This window comes from Bactrocera neohumeralis, unplaced genomic scaffold (genome assembly GCF_024586455.1).
Source record: "Bactrocera neohumeralis isolate Rockhampton unplaced genomic scaffold, APGP_CSIRO_Bneo_wtdbg2-racon-allhic-juicebox.fasta_v2 cluster10, whole genome shotgun sequence".
NCBI lineage: Eukaryota > Metazoa > Arthropoda > Insecta > Diptera > Tephritidae > Bactrocera > Bactrocera neohumeralis.
The window spans coordinates 25433030-25446751 of NW_026089623.1; the positions used below are offsets into that span (position 1 = coordinate 25433030).

Sequence of the window (13722 nt, forward strand, 5' to 3'; positions counted from 1 at the left end):
GAATCCAATTAAATATAAGAAAACGTTACCACAACTGGAACTATGCGCGGCTCCCCTACTTGCTAAATTGCTGCAAAGAATAAAAACAGTCATCAACAGAGAAATGAAAATATTTGCTTGGAGCGATTCAACTGTAACGTTAGTATGGATAAATAATTGCCAAAGTAAAGACAGATTTATTAGAACACGAGTAGAAGAAATCAAATTACTTGCTTCCAATGCGAAATGGCAACATATTGGAACAAAGGACAATCCAGCTGATGTAGCATCCAGAGGGGTACTGGCGAATAAACTAATAGAACACGACCTATGGTGGAAGGGTCCAAAATGGTTGCGAGAAGAGGAACATCATTGGCCAAGGAAGATTATTCAAATCGATGCAACGTATGTGACAACCTCAAAGGAATTACATTTCTTGGATAAGGTAATAATAAAATATTCTAGTTTAAGCAAATTAATAAGGGTAGGAGCTTATATTTTGCGATTTATAAAAAGTATAAGAGGGAAAAAATGCCCTGAATACTTAGTAAGCTCAGAAATGAAAAAAGCTGAAGAGATGTTAATAAGATATCAGCAAAAATTACAATTTAGAGAGGAAATTCAGAGTTTAGGAATCAAAAAAGAAATAAATCATAAAAGTAGCATTGCAAGCTTAAATCCAATTTTCGAAAATTAGGGAATCCTTCGTGTAGGAGGTAGATTGGGTAACGTAAATCTTCAATTTAATCAAAAGCACCCAATAATATTAAATAGGTCACATTTGTCATCATTAATGTTCAAAAGGAACAGGACAAAAAACATTTAAAGGATACATAGCTGTATTTGTTTGTATGGCAACAAAAGCTATTCACTTAGAAGCAGTAAGTGATTTAACAATCGAAGCGTTCCTAGCTGCTTTGAAAAGATTTTTTGCTAGAAGAGGTAAAAGTCAACATACATACTCGGACAATGGAACAAATTTTGTCGGAGATTGTAGAAGATTAGACCGAGGTTTTAAAATGGCAATCAAAAATAATTCAACCGTAGCTCCCATATTAGAATCAGATAAAATTCAATGGCATTTCGGGCCCCCGGCCGGTCCTCACTTTGGAGGAATTTGGGAGGCAGGAGTGAAGTCGGTGAAATATCATTTAAAAAGAGTGATAGGCGAAAGTAAATTGACATTTGAAGAAATGATTACTTTGCTATCACAGATTGAAGAAGTACTGAATTCACGACCTCTATTTGCGATAGATAGTGAAAGCGATATTGACGTTTTAACGCCTGACCATTTTTTAATAGGATGTCCAATAATATATTGTCCTGAAGCAATTAATGATAACCAAATAGGTTCATTAGATAGATGGAAATTAATACAAAAACTTAAAAAAGACTTTTGGAAACGATGGGAAAGCGAATATGTTGTAATGTGGCAACAACGCATGAAGTGGAAAACCAAACAAGCTAATCTCATACAAGGACAAATAGTTATTACTAAAGAAGTCTCCTGACTTCGAGAATAACAAAAAATTCTGCAACCTCAAAACGACCGAGTAAAACAAGGAAATTGATGATGTGGTTCTTAACGATACTCATGCTAGCAACACAAACTAAGTCATTATACATACATTAATGATACAGCTAAACCAGGAGCTTCAGTGACTAAACTGAAAAATAATACAGCAATATATTTGAAACCGATTAGTAAAATGGACATAATAAATTCAAAATGGAATTTAATTGTTTATTACGAATTAGGTACTTATTATGATCGGATGCATAAAGTACAAGAATTTATTAACAGACTAGAACATCAATGCAAAATATTGACCTATTACGACGATGCCTGCATAATGATTACTGCAACTTTAAAGGACAAATATAATAGTCTTAAAACAATAATGAATTGTTTATGAAAGAACAAAATAGAAAAAAGAGAGCACCATTCGAATTCATTGGTTCAATTTACCATATATTATTCGGAATTATGGATGCTGATGACCGAGAAAATATGGAATCAAAACTAGAAATATTTTCGACAACCAAAAAGTTATAGCAAAATTGTTTAAAAGGCAGACATCGGTAGTTGATTCTACCATAAATATATTAAAAAAGACAACAGATAAAGTTAACCGTAATTTTGAGAAAATCCCAGGTAGGAATTGCCAAGCTTCACGACCGGATCAACCGTGGATTAGTCGTGGTTAACCAGGCTTTGGTAGTCCGGGACTGAACCAGGCTTGGTATCTTAGTCACATCGGGTAAAGTCCAGGCTTGGATCCCTCCCTGGTATCAAGCCTGGTTGCCAAGTTTGTACCAAGTCTGGAAGAAGTCTGGTTCATTCAGCCTTGGCTTATAGTTTCTCAGCCAGTCCTGGGCCCAGGCTGGCTGAAATTGATTCCTTTTCAATCAGGCTGCATCCTGATTTTACTTCGCTGCGAAATCAAAACGTTGCAATGTCTAATAGTATAATGCTTGATTGCTAACTCCATATTAATTTCCTTCTCAATATTTATAATATTGACATCCAGTTGGCGCTTCCATCGAGAACACAAATGTCAACGTCTAAAAATTAAATTCGATTAATGAGTGGTGTTCAATCATGAGTTCCACAGGGTATTCGAATTCGCGGGAACGAGTGAAAAAATACCGTTTTTTAAAAACATTTGGTGACTCTAATGTTAATAATAGTATGGACAGTTCTGATGAGGATTTTCGTGATGAATCAATGGATTCTTCTGATAAAAACTTGCTCCAAGCACAGAAAGATGAAAGGAGCCCTAACCAAGCAAAGCCATCTCATGATTTAGAAAATTGTGCAGAATCTCCAAGTGGAGTTCTACAACAAGATACATCGCTAGAGAGTTTCGCAGGGTTTTCAAGTTTTATGTCGGTTGACGACGATGATGACAACGCAATAACACCTGTCAGTCTGGGAGCAAATGCAGCCCCTCAACAGACCGAGCTGATGAACTTAGGAATTGAGATTGAAGCACCTCAGACCCTCACTGAGAAAATACGCCAGCTAACACTTGATAATATAGGCAGCATCAAGATGAAAGTGGCGAGTGGATTTTTAGAAATTCTGCGTAGTGAAGGACACACTGAAGTGCCATCCACTGCCCATAAACTTCTTGGCTTCAATCACCGCGTGAAAACCAAACCGATGATGGTGTATAAAGATCAGATTGGGGATTTTTTTTATCTCGGAATTCGAAATGGTTTGGAGAAACGAATAGACGTGAATGTCTACAAAGAACAAAACATACGTGTGTTAGTTCATATAGATGGATTGAAGGTATACCATTATTCCAAGGGAAGTCTCTGGCCTATTACGATGAAGTTGGTGACAAAAAAATATACCTGCGGTCCTTTTGTAGTAGCCTTGTTTTATGGTAGGTCCAAGCCAAAAAATGTGAGTGATTTTTTGAGTGATTTCGTAGAGGAAGCTAAAAAATTAATCTTCGAAGGCATAACCATCGATGGTTGTAAATTCAATTTTGAAATAAAAGCTATTGTTGCGGATAGTCCAGCGAGGGCATTCCTCAAGTGCATAAAAGGGCCAACAGCCTTTTATGGCTGTGAAAGATGTACAGTTCAAGGGGAAACTCGGAATCGAAGAAGAGTTTATCCTGATTTGAACTGTGCATTACGAACGAAAGAGAATTTTGTCACTCAAACAGATGTCAATCATCACTTAAGGGATAAAAAAACGCAGCAACTGCTGGTTTCACCATTGCTTCAGATTCCTAATTTTGATCCAGTTAAAGACTTCCCGTTAGATATTATGCATTTCTTATTTTTAAATGTAATGAAAAATCTTGGAGAAAAATGGGTGAAGAGGGAGAAAAATAATTATAAATTATCAACACAACAGTTGAAAGAATTTTCAGATTTAATGAATTCGATGAAAGATTATGTAACGGCAGAATTTCAGAGGAAGGAGTTTGATGTCGAGGAAATTGGGCAATGGAAAGCAACTCAGTGCTCATTTTTACTGCTTTACGCCGGTGGCATTGTCCTGCAGCTTGTTCTCGATGATGACAAATATCAACACTTTCTGCTACTTCATGTAGCATGTCGTGTTTTGTGCAGTGATAAATTGATAACCAGGGGTCTTCCCATGGCAAAGATTCTATTGCATAATTTCGTTCAACTAATGCCGATTTATTATGGAGAAGACAGTGTCATAATGACAATTCATCACCTCAGTCACCTCTCTGATGACGCAGCTCAATTTAAAACCTCACTGAGCCACTACTCTGCATTTTGGGGGGAGAATTTTATAGGCCAGTTGAAGGATTTTGCAAGTAGCCGAGCGAAACCCATGGCACAAATCGCCTCAGTGCTTTAGACTCATCAGACAGTGCAAAAGTGAGACCTCGTGTTGCAATACGTGATGTGAAACCTGAAAAATTCCCTGAGACAGTTAAAATAAGTTGTGAAGAATATTCATCAGTCAAATCAGTAACTTATAATGACATGATTCTACATGCTGTGGAACCTAACAATGTCGTGGAACTAACCACGGAAAAACTCTTTGTTATTTCAAAATTATGGGTTAAATCAAAGTGCCATCATAGTGAAAAGTCAACGGACGATATTTACTTAGATGGATTTAAACTGCACTCCTTAAATGATGTGTTTGACGCTCCCTGTGCGTCAAGAGAAATTGGCATTTTCGCAATTGACAAATTAGCAGGTTCGCATGAGCTGGTAACCATCGGTGCTGTGAAATCCAAGTGTTTAATGATGAAAATCAAAGAAAAATATTATGCTGTGTCCTCGTTGCATTCATAACGTCGATTGTTTCAATAGTGCAATGTTGATGGCTATGATGGTTTTTGCGGGGGTTTTCGCACGGAGAGAGGAGACGGATCCAGTGTCAAATTTTTGAAAAACGGCGGTTCATTTGTAAATGTTGGTGTTATTGTACATATATCCCGCAATAACGGTGATATTGCGTCATTTTTCTGCACGGCGTCATTGCCTGTGGGCAATCCATAACAGCTTGGATTAATTCGCTATTTCACGTAAGTATTTTTGCCAATTGTTTATGATTCAGAATGAAGTATTATTCTCTTCTCCTCTTTTATTAGTTGTCTCAGCATTTGTCGAAAATTTTACACATTTCCACAATCTTTTCATATAACCTCCAAAAATTATGCCTGATGATGTTGACGTCATAATTTACTGTGTTGAAACATTGAGCGATAAAAAAACTTTAGACAGTAAATTCACACATTTGTGAGAATACTTTTTAAAAATACTTCCATTGAATATTACGTCAATTAATTATTCGAAAAATTATTACAAAATACATTTGTGAGAATACTTTTTAAAAATACTTCCATTGAATATTACGTCAATTAATTAATCGAAGAATTGTTGCAAAATACTTCGCACATTGAAAGGACCATTCACTTAAACTGTCTCATTCAAGTACACATTTTTTTATTCATCAACTTCCTCGGAATGAGTACTCAAGAGGAAGATGGCAAATTGTTTCAAATTGTGGAGTTCCTGGACGAAATTACTGAGACTGGGAAAAAAACCCTTGAAATCGTTCCAGCGTCGTGGGTGACCAGAACCGATGGAAACAACAATAGTACTTGTGCTTTTCCTCCCCCACATAAATATTGTATAATAGACACAAAAGTGAAAGATCTCAGTCCTCCAGAATCATCGTGGGAGAAATTTGACGTTGAAATTCTCACAAGTGCTCGTATGAATAACGTTATACTAATATTTTCATGCATACCCAATAGTTTATCAACGAATTGAAATAAATGAACTCTTCTTTATTAGTTTTTAACCTACTCTTTTCAGGGAATTACGACAAGGCCCAGAGGAGGATCAAACGTCTTTATAAAAAACGTGATAACGTAGAATCCACAGATTCAGGTACTGAAACCAATCGAGCTAGAAAATTAACCAAAAATCAAGCGGCAATGATGTCAAGGCAAACTTTTTCTCTCTTAGAACAAATTGTCGAAGAAAGGGAGTCCTCTACATTAAGAACATCGAGAATTCCTGAGGCTGAAGTTTCCAGAAATAAAAATCAACCAAGAGATGATGAGGCAGCCGGGGCTAGAGCGTCTCAAAGTAAATAGCTGTGTTCATTTTTTTTTTCAGGAAAATTGGACCTACTAATTCTCATTTTCATTAGGTAGAACAGCGTACAGTGACACAAAATCAGAGAAAAAATCGGCATTGATAGCTTGCCTTACACGTCTGAGGGGGAGTGCCATAGGCGATCCTCTTAAAGGTAAGTACCAACCATATTGTCGACGAAATTTGTATATTTTCTTTGTTTTTTCTCATTTTTCAGAATTTGTCATGGATTACTGGGATGCTAAATTGGATTTCCTCATGTACAAACTACGTGACGATTTCTCAAACTTAAAACGATGCATCCAGTACGATTTAAATAGAAAAATCGAAGAGCTCAAAATTAACATGACCATGCATCATGTTGCTGGAGCTCAACCCATGGCGTCCCCTATTGAAGAATTATCTACAAACTTTCCTATTAAGACTTTGGAAGAGTTCCTCGATTTTGAGAGGACTCTCGACCCAATGCATGAGGACAATTTGGCTGACCCTGAAAAGGCTTTGAGCAAGCGTGTGACACTTGTGAGTTTATTTGGAATATATTTATATTTTGAGGCGTTATTATTGACTTTACCAATTGTCTGAGAGTATTTTTGTGGTTTTTTTTTCAGAAAGAATTTATGAGTGTGTTAACGCATAAAGAATCCAATTACGCTGCAGACATTAAGAAGATCCTCAAGGAATTAATCGCCAAAGAAGTTCAACTTAATTATAGTGGCGTAGGCCGTGTTGTCAAAGGAAAAGGAAAAAAAAATTTCAGTGCAACAGCGACTTTTGCGTGTATGAGAGGATTGCATACGAAGTCCATTCATGGTAACTGACTTATTTGGTTTTCATTGATTTTTTTACTCGGTTTCCAGATTTCATTGAGACAAAATATAAAGACTCTAATCGACCATTGAAGATTATTACGACTACAAGTGATTGGCTAGCAGGTGCTGGCGACAGAGATGGAGGATGCATACAGCGTAAAAAGGAAGTTGGTGCAGTTTAACTGAAAAAAGAGCTTAGAAGGATCGAACCAAAACTCACCAGTCAGTGAAAACTTAATTTTGCGAATTTACTGTTTTTCGTGTTAAAAAAAAGGAGTTAATTTTTAACGTTAATTTTTTTGTTCAATATTATCAAGGGGTTTGTCCAGTTACGACAATTCAGGCAATAAATTTGTATTTTTTGTGTTTAAAAAAGGAGTTACGTTAATGTTTGTTGTTCATTATTATCGGCAGTTTTGTTTAGTTACGACAACATAATGCTTATTTTTCATTTTCCATGTGGATAAAGTCCATTTAAAGTATATGTATAACAATATAGAAAATATTAATAATATAATAAAGATTAAACATAATTACTTCCGATAAATCGTGCTTCATTGAATGTGTCAATCCACAAAATACCTATTCAAATTACATCTGAACCCTGGCTAAGCCAAGGTATTAAAAAAAAATAAGCTTGGAACGGCGCTGGTTCCAGGGCCTGGACCAGTGTTAATAAACGGCCTGGGCCAGCCCTAGTTACCAGGTCTGGCCCCACGTTACATTCCAATGCTCATCCACTATTGGTCCGGGCTTGGATACCAAGCCTGATCCAAGCTTACCAAGTCTTGGGAACGGCTTGGTTAAAGGCTGGGCCATTGGTGATTTCCTACCTGGGATGAATCAACAACTTAATAAATTTTATAACGAGCTAATAAAAGATCAAAATGCTGAGCGAATGACCTTGATGTTTCAAATATTCACCGCACTTATGTACACTAAGCATACACACATATACATATGTACCTAGTTAAGAGATTAGAATTAAGAAATGTATTGACGAAACAAATTTAAATAAAGAATTTCAGAGTCAAACGTGAACTCTCACAGTAAGGATTAAAAAGAAGTGTTTTTCTGTACTCCAATTTCAACTTTTCATGTGCTTTTGCCATTTTATCGTCCACCTTTGCTCGCTATTTGTCGATTACCAGACGTTCTCAAGAATTGGGACTCAAACCACAAAACTGGGAGATTTAGAGAAAGGATTTGCACTTGCATCCGTATAAAATTGTTCTCACTCAAGAACTGAAGCTATTGAAAAACTTGAAACCGATAAAGATTTTTTTAAGGAAATCTTCTTCTCCGATGAGGTTCACTTTCAACCTGAGTGGTGCAATAAATAAAGAAAACTGTCGATTCTGGTGCGAAGAAACTCCACAAGTTAAATATAAAAAAAGGTGCGTGGAGTCCCTACGCGCGGATGAAGTTATACTTCTTAGTGATATTCCAAGAAATGCATATCATTTTGTATGAAAGAAAATTAGAAAACTTAAATCAGTGGTCGGCATGAGGGGATCTGTCACTGTGTTGGTGAGCACGAAAAAAAAGTAGCCCAGTGAGAAATTGGAATTAAAATTAAGCATCTAATCTAAATAACTAATAGTGTAATGAAAATTAACAAAATGTCTTTTAAGGATATATTCCCTATTATCTTTAAAAATCTTGGAACATAAAAGGCATTGCATGGCACCAAAGGCATTTAGAATCGTAAAATATTTCTTGCAGGGCATATTTGGTTTTGCGGTATAGTCCAGCGTGATGTTAATTCGTTGCTGGCTCCATGGATAAATTGATCCGAAACTCCTCTCTTCGCTTTCTGAGAGAGCCCATGATCTCACGGTTTGGTATGGCAATACTGAAAGTTCATGGGCTACGAATCAGGTGACAAGCAAAACAATGAACTGCCAGACAAAAAGCTAGACGAAATTAGTGAGAAATGAAATTTCATTGAACTGTGCGAACATATTTTGGCAAAATAAATGTTTATGTAAATTAATTAATGATTTTGCATTTTAGCATTTATATATGCGTGCATGTTCAAAGTGTTTAATTTAGTGTTTTGTATAATTTATTAAATACCCAATCTAATATTTTTCAGCAGTGGCATCATTGGCAAATGTTATAAAAAATGTGGACTTTGACAGTGCTCTCTCGAATCAAAGAGTTTCGGATCAATTTATCCATGGCTGGCTCGACAACGACTGAACGATAGAGCGTAAGCGTACGTGTGAAATTAGTTTGCACAATTGTGCTAAGAAATGCCGACCACTGACTTAAATTCACATTTTATAAATTTATTATCTCCCCGAGCATGCCTTTGCCAACAAGTCGTCGTTTCGCGACGATGGCAAAAGCTAAAAATCATAAATTGCACAACTTTCTGGTGCTTCTCGCAAAAATCTGCGTCGATATGTATTCACGACCATACATATTTACTTTACTTATGCCATAGAAATTCTATTGCTACAAATATGGAAATGACAACGAAATAATGCAAATATGCATATTTCTAAAGGTCATTAATTTCTTTGAAGAAATGAATGATCCTGAGAAGTATGGTCTTAACTTTTCAACGGCCAACGCAGAGCGTTTCAACCAGAAGGAATTCATTCATTAGAATCACCACTAAGAAGTCGTTTTATCCGTTGTAAGCGAATTTCTAATATGCCATAAGGCAAAATAAGAAATGAACTTCTTAACCTTACGCTGTCAGATAAAACGAAAAAATACTTCGTCATCGTAGGTCGATTCCCCAAAAAATGGACCAACGCAGAGTATTTCAACCAAAGGTCACATAAAATAGTTGAGAATTCGCAGAAATGAAAGACAAAGGAAAGAAAAAGCAGTATAACTTCAATAATGCACAAGCATACAAACATACAAATGCGCAGCAGCAGCAAGGAAAGAGTTAACAATCGGCGATCCATTGTATATTTCTTTCTGCATAACCAAACCATAATTAGGACAACGCAATTCAATTGTCAATGGTGGTCTAGGTGGTAAGCGCTTGGAAAGTGACGACGAGCGCGTTGGAGGTGCGTAGTTCGGAGCCCAACAGAATTTATTTTTTAATTGAAATATGTCACCAACCAAAAATTGAAAAATTGTTCTACAAAAACAACACAGCATAAGCATGGCAACATTTTGTTGTTGGTAGAAAAGCCGAGCTGTGCCGAAAGAAATGAACAAACGATCGCCGATTGTCACCGCTTCGCTTGCTGCTCGAACATCTTCGCAGACAAGGTTGCGTAGATTCATATTGAGCAAGGTTGCGCTTGAGCAAGGTTGCGTAGATTCATATTAAGCAAGGTTGTGCAACCTGAATCTATCGCAACCTTTTCCGAACTCGTATAAGAAGTATAACTTCAATAAACAACCATTCCACTCACCTAAATTGACAGTTTGGTGTGATTTTTGGTTTGGTGGTATCATCGGTCCGTACTTCTTTCGAAATGAAGCTGGGGACACCATTACTTGCAATGGAGAGAAGTATAGCTCGATGGTAACCTCCTTTTTATGACTGCAATTGGAAGAACGTGCTACAACTGAGATTATTGTGATACAAGTTTGGATATACGATTATTTCAAGAAATTGTGATTTAACACCATTAGACTTCTTCATGTATGCATATTAGAAGTCATTGGTATTTAGCAATAAACCAGACTCCCCTCAAGCTTTTGAAATCTATATTGAAAGTAATACCTGTATTCATGACATGAAAATTGATTTAGTGGAAAAAGTACTCGATAGTTGGGTTCATCGAACTCATTCCTACAAAAGAAGTCGTGAAGGCCATTTGATTGGTGTTATATTCAGAGCATAATTGTATCCATTGTACTTCACATTAAATAAAAAACATTTGAATTTTCTTAAAAAATAGTGTGTGTTTTTATCACTCTTATTGGAAACCCTGAATAAAAATACATTAAATTGTGTAAAATATGAAAAGAAAAAAATCAAGCGAAACCACATTCGAAAAAAGAAAAATAATATTTAATTTTCGAAAAGAGGGAAAAAGATTGCAGGAGATATCAAAGTTTATCAATAGAAGCGTTGTTCACAGCATTTGCAAGGGAATCCGCTGAAGTCGGGGCAGCGATCAGGAAGCCGAGGAAAACTTCTAAGTCGTGATAAAGCCGTTATTATCATCCTCGCTCAGTATGCTGGAATACACGTCAGCGATGAAACCGCCGAACGCTTAGAGACGCAGGGTATAATAGGCGAACCCCACGAATAAAGCCGCTTATAAGTAAAAAAAAGAAAGTAGCGTTTGAAGTTCACAAAAATGTACGTAAACCATGGTACTGAGTTTTGGTGGAAAAAAATTCTTAGTGACGAAACGAAGTTAATTATATTTGGACCTGAATTTGGCAACAAAGGTTAGCGAAAAGTCATTTCCGAAATGCAAAGGAAAATCACAATATGTTCGTTTAAGTATGGGGGTGCGAATGTACTGCTGTGTGTGTATGGTGATATAGATCACCAGCAATGTATTCAAATATTAAAATATAGTTTAAATTTTATATCGAATAAACTGAGACTTTCTGGTCATTACATATTTCAACAGAACAACGACCCGAAACATACAGATCACAACACAAAGCTGTGGATATTGTACACTTTAAAAGTTAAAAGAAATTACAAAGATTAATGGATACACTGCATTAAAAGTAAAAATAATTTTAGTTTATATATATATTTCTTATGAATACTTTTGTGATATGAATTCACAGCACTTTTCAGTTGTAGGTTATTTTACCTATGTACATTTAAATTTCTCACTTTAAATAAAAAGTTAAAACTACAATACAGTAATTAAACAGTTAAGTAAAACTTTTGTAAAAATGCGGGCAATTTCTTTCTTGAAATTAGTGTTCCAAATACTTTTGTGAGGCACTGTACGTATCTTCCAAACTATTCAATATGACCTAATTTTACACGGGACAATTCGTTTCGACAGCCCTTGCGACAATAGGTGAAATCGGACATATGCCCACTCCTTAGTTCCGTGCCTTACTAAAAATGTAATAAAACTCGAAATATCTATCTCTTGTTTGTCTGGCAGTAACAATCAGTTTTCTCTTGGGGACTCGTAAGTACCGTTGGGCTCTGTGGGCATATGCAATACTAATTGTCATATATGCAATTACATAAAATTTCTATAATTAAAAAATCTGGGAAAACAACAAAAATCGGCTATTCAAAATACGTCAGTCCTCTAAACAAACACTTTCAGTATGTGTATCACGGAACCAAGGAATTATCAGTTGACGAATCTATGATTATTTTCTAGATTTATTGCGCCATGAAGGAAGATGAAGTCATGTGTAGAAGTTCAGGCAAGTGAGGAAAGTTCTCTGATCGACATTCACTCGGGAGTGACCAGAAACAATTCTTTTACAAATGGCTTAACATCCCCTCCACAGAGTTGTGCGTTGGGTTTGAGACCCGCCACGTAAAAAACGCCCCCAATGAATACTAATCGACAGTCTCGGAGAGAGAGCGGGACAGCATCTCAACCTCCTTACGTACAGCTGTAACTGAAACCATTCGTTTTTGGAAAATGCAAAAGAACAGCTGGTACGACGAGGAGTGCGTTGTCGCAGCGGAGAGAAAACAGACTGCCTACCTCGCAACGTTACGATCGACCACAACATGTGCGGGATGGGATAGATACCGAGAGTTGAAGAGGGAAGCGAGACGCATCTGCAGACAGAAAAAGAAAGAGGCCGATATGCGTGAGTACGAAAAGCTTGATAAGCTGGCCGACAGGGGTAATGCTCGAAAATTCTACGAACAAATGCGGCGGCTTACAGAAGGTTTCAATACCGGAGCATACTCTTGTAGAACCCCCAAAAGTGATCTAGTCACCGATGCACAGAGCATACTTAAATTATGGAGGGAACACTTCTCCAGCCTGCTGAATGGCAGTGAACGCAGAACGCCAGGAGAAGGCGAACCCAATTCCCCAATCGCTGACGATGGAGCAAACGTTCCATTGCCCGACCATGAAGAAGTTCGAATAGCAATTACCCGCCTGAAGAAAAACAAAGCGGCGGGAGCCGATGGATTACCGGCCGAGCTATTCAAACACGGCGGTGAAGAACTGATAAGGAGCATGCATCAGCTTCTTTGTAAAATATGGTCGGACGAAAGCATGCCCATTGATTGGAATTTAAGTGTGCTCTGCCCAATCCATAAAAAAGGATACCCCACAATCTGCGCCAACTACCGTGGGATAAGCCTCCTTAACATCGCATATAAAGTTCTATGGAGCGTATTGTGTGAAAGATTAAAGCCCACCGTCAACAAACTGATTGGACCTTATCAGTGTGGCTTTAGACCTGGCAAATCAACAACCGACCAGATATTCACCATGCGCCAAATCTTGGAAAAGACCCGTGAAAGAAGAATCGACACACACCACCTCTTCGTCGATTTCAAAGCTGCTTTCGACAGCACGAAAAGAGCTGTCTTTATGCCGCGATGTCTGAATTTGGTATCCCCGCAAAACTAATACGGCTGTGTAAACTGACGTTGAGCAACACGAAAAGCTCCGTCAGGATCGGGAAGGACCTCTCCGAGCCGTTCGATACCAAACGAGGTTTCAGACAAGGCGATTCCCTATCGTGCGACTTTTTCAACCTGCTTTTGGAGAAAATAGTAGCTACTAAACTTCTATAAGAAGCTACTATCTTCTATAAGAGTGTACAGCTGCTTGCGAACGCCGAAGATTGGCTATCTTTCGTCTAAACAACCGCGCCTTTAGTTCTGCTTTCTCTAAAATGGATAAGGAAGCGAATTTATACACGTGCC

The 13722-nt window shown here is 37.3% G+C and overlaps 1 protein-coding gene across 5 annotated transcripts; it reads left to right on the plus strand.

The window, feature by feature from the left end:
• The first annotated feature begins 1866 nt into the window (after positions 1–1866).
• On the plus strand, positions 1867–7958 carry LOC126765227 (uncharacterized). 5 transcript variants are annotated; one of them, XR_007668318.1, is made up of 5 exons: positions 1867–5883; positions 5962–6084; positions 6149–6247; positions 6311–6615; positions 6705–7958. XR_007668318.1 is itself a non-coding variant. In XM_050482893.1 (5 exons), the coding sequence occupies exons 1-5, from the start codon at positions 5769–5771 to the stop codon at positions 6912–6914; spliced, it is 852 nt and encodes a 283-aa protein (XP_050338850.1). In that variant the 5' UTR covers positions 1874–5768; the 3' UTR covers positions 6915–7958. The 5 variants fall into 5 exon arrangements, 2 of the variants coding, with proteins under 2 accessions (XP_050338850.1, XP_050338849.1); XR_007668319.1 differs by having other exon boundaries at positions 1867–5012; positions 5809–6084; XM_050482893.1 differs by having other exon boundaries at positions 1874–5883.
• Positions 7959–13722: the final 5764 nt, after the last annotated feature.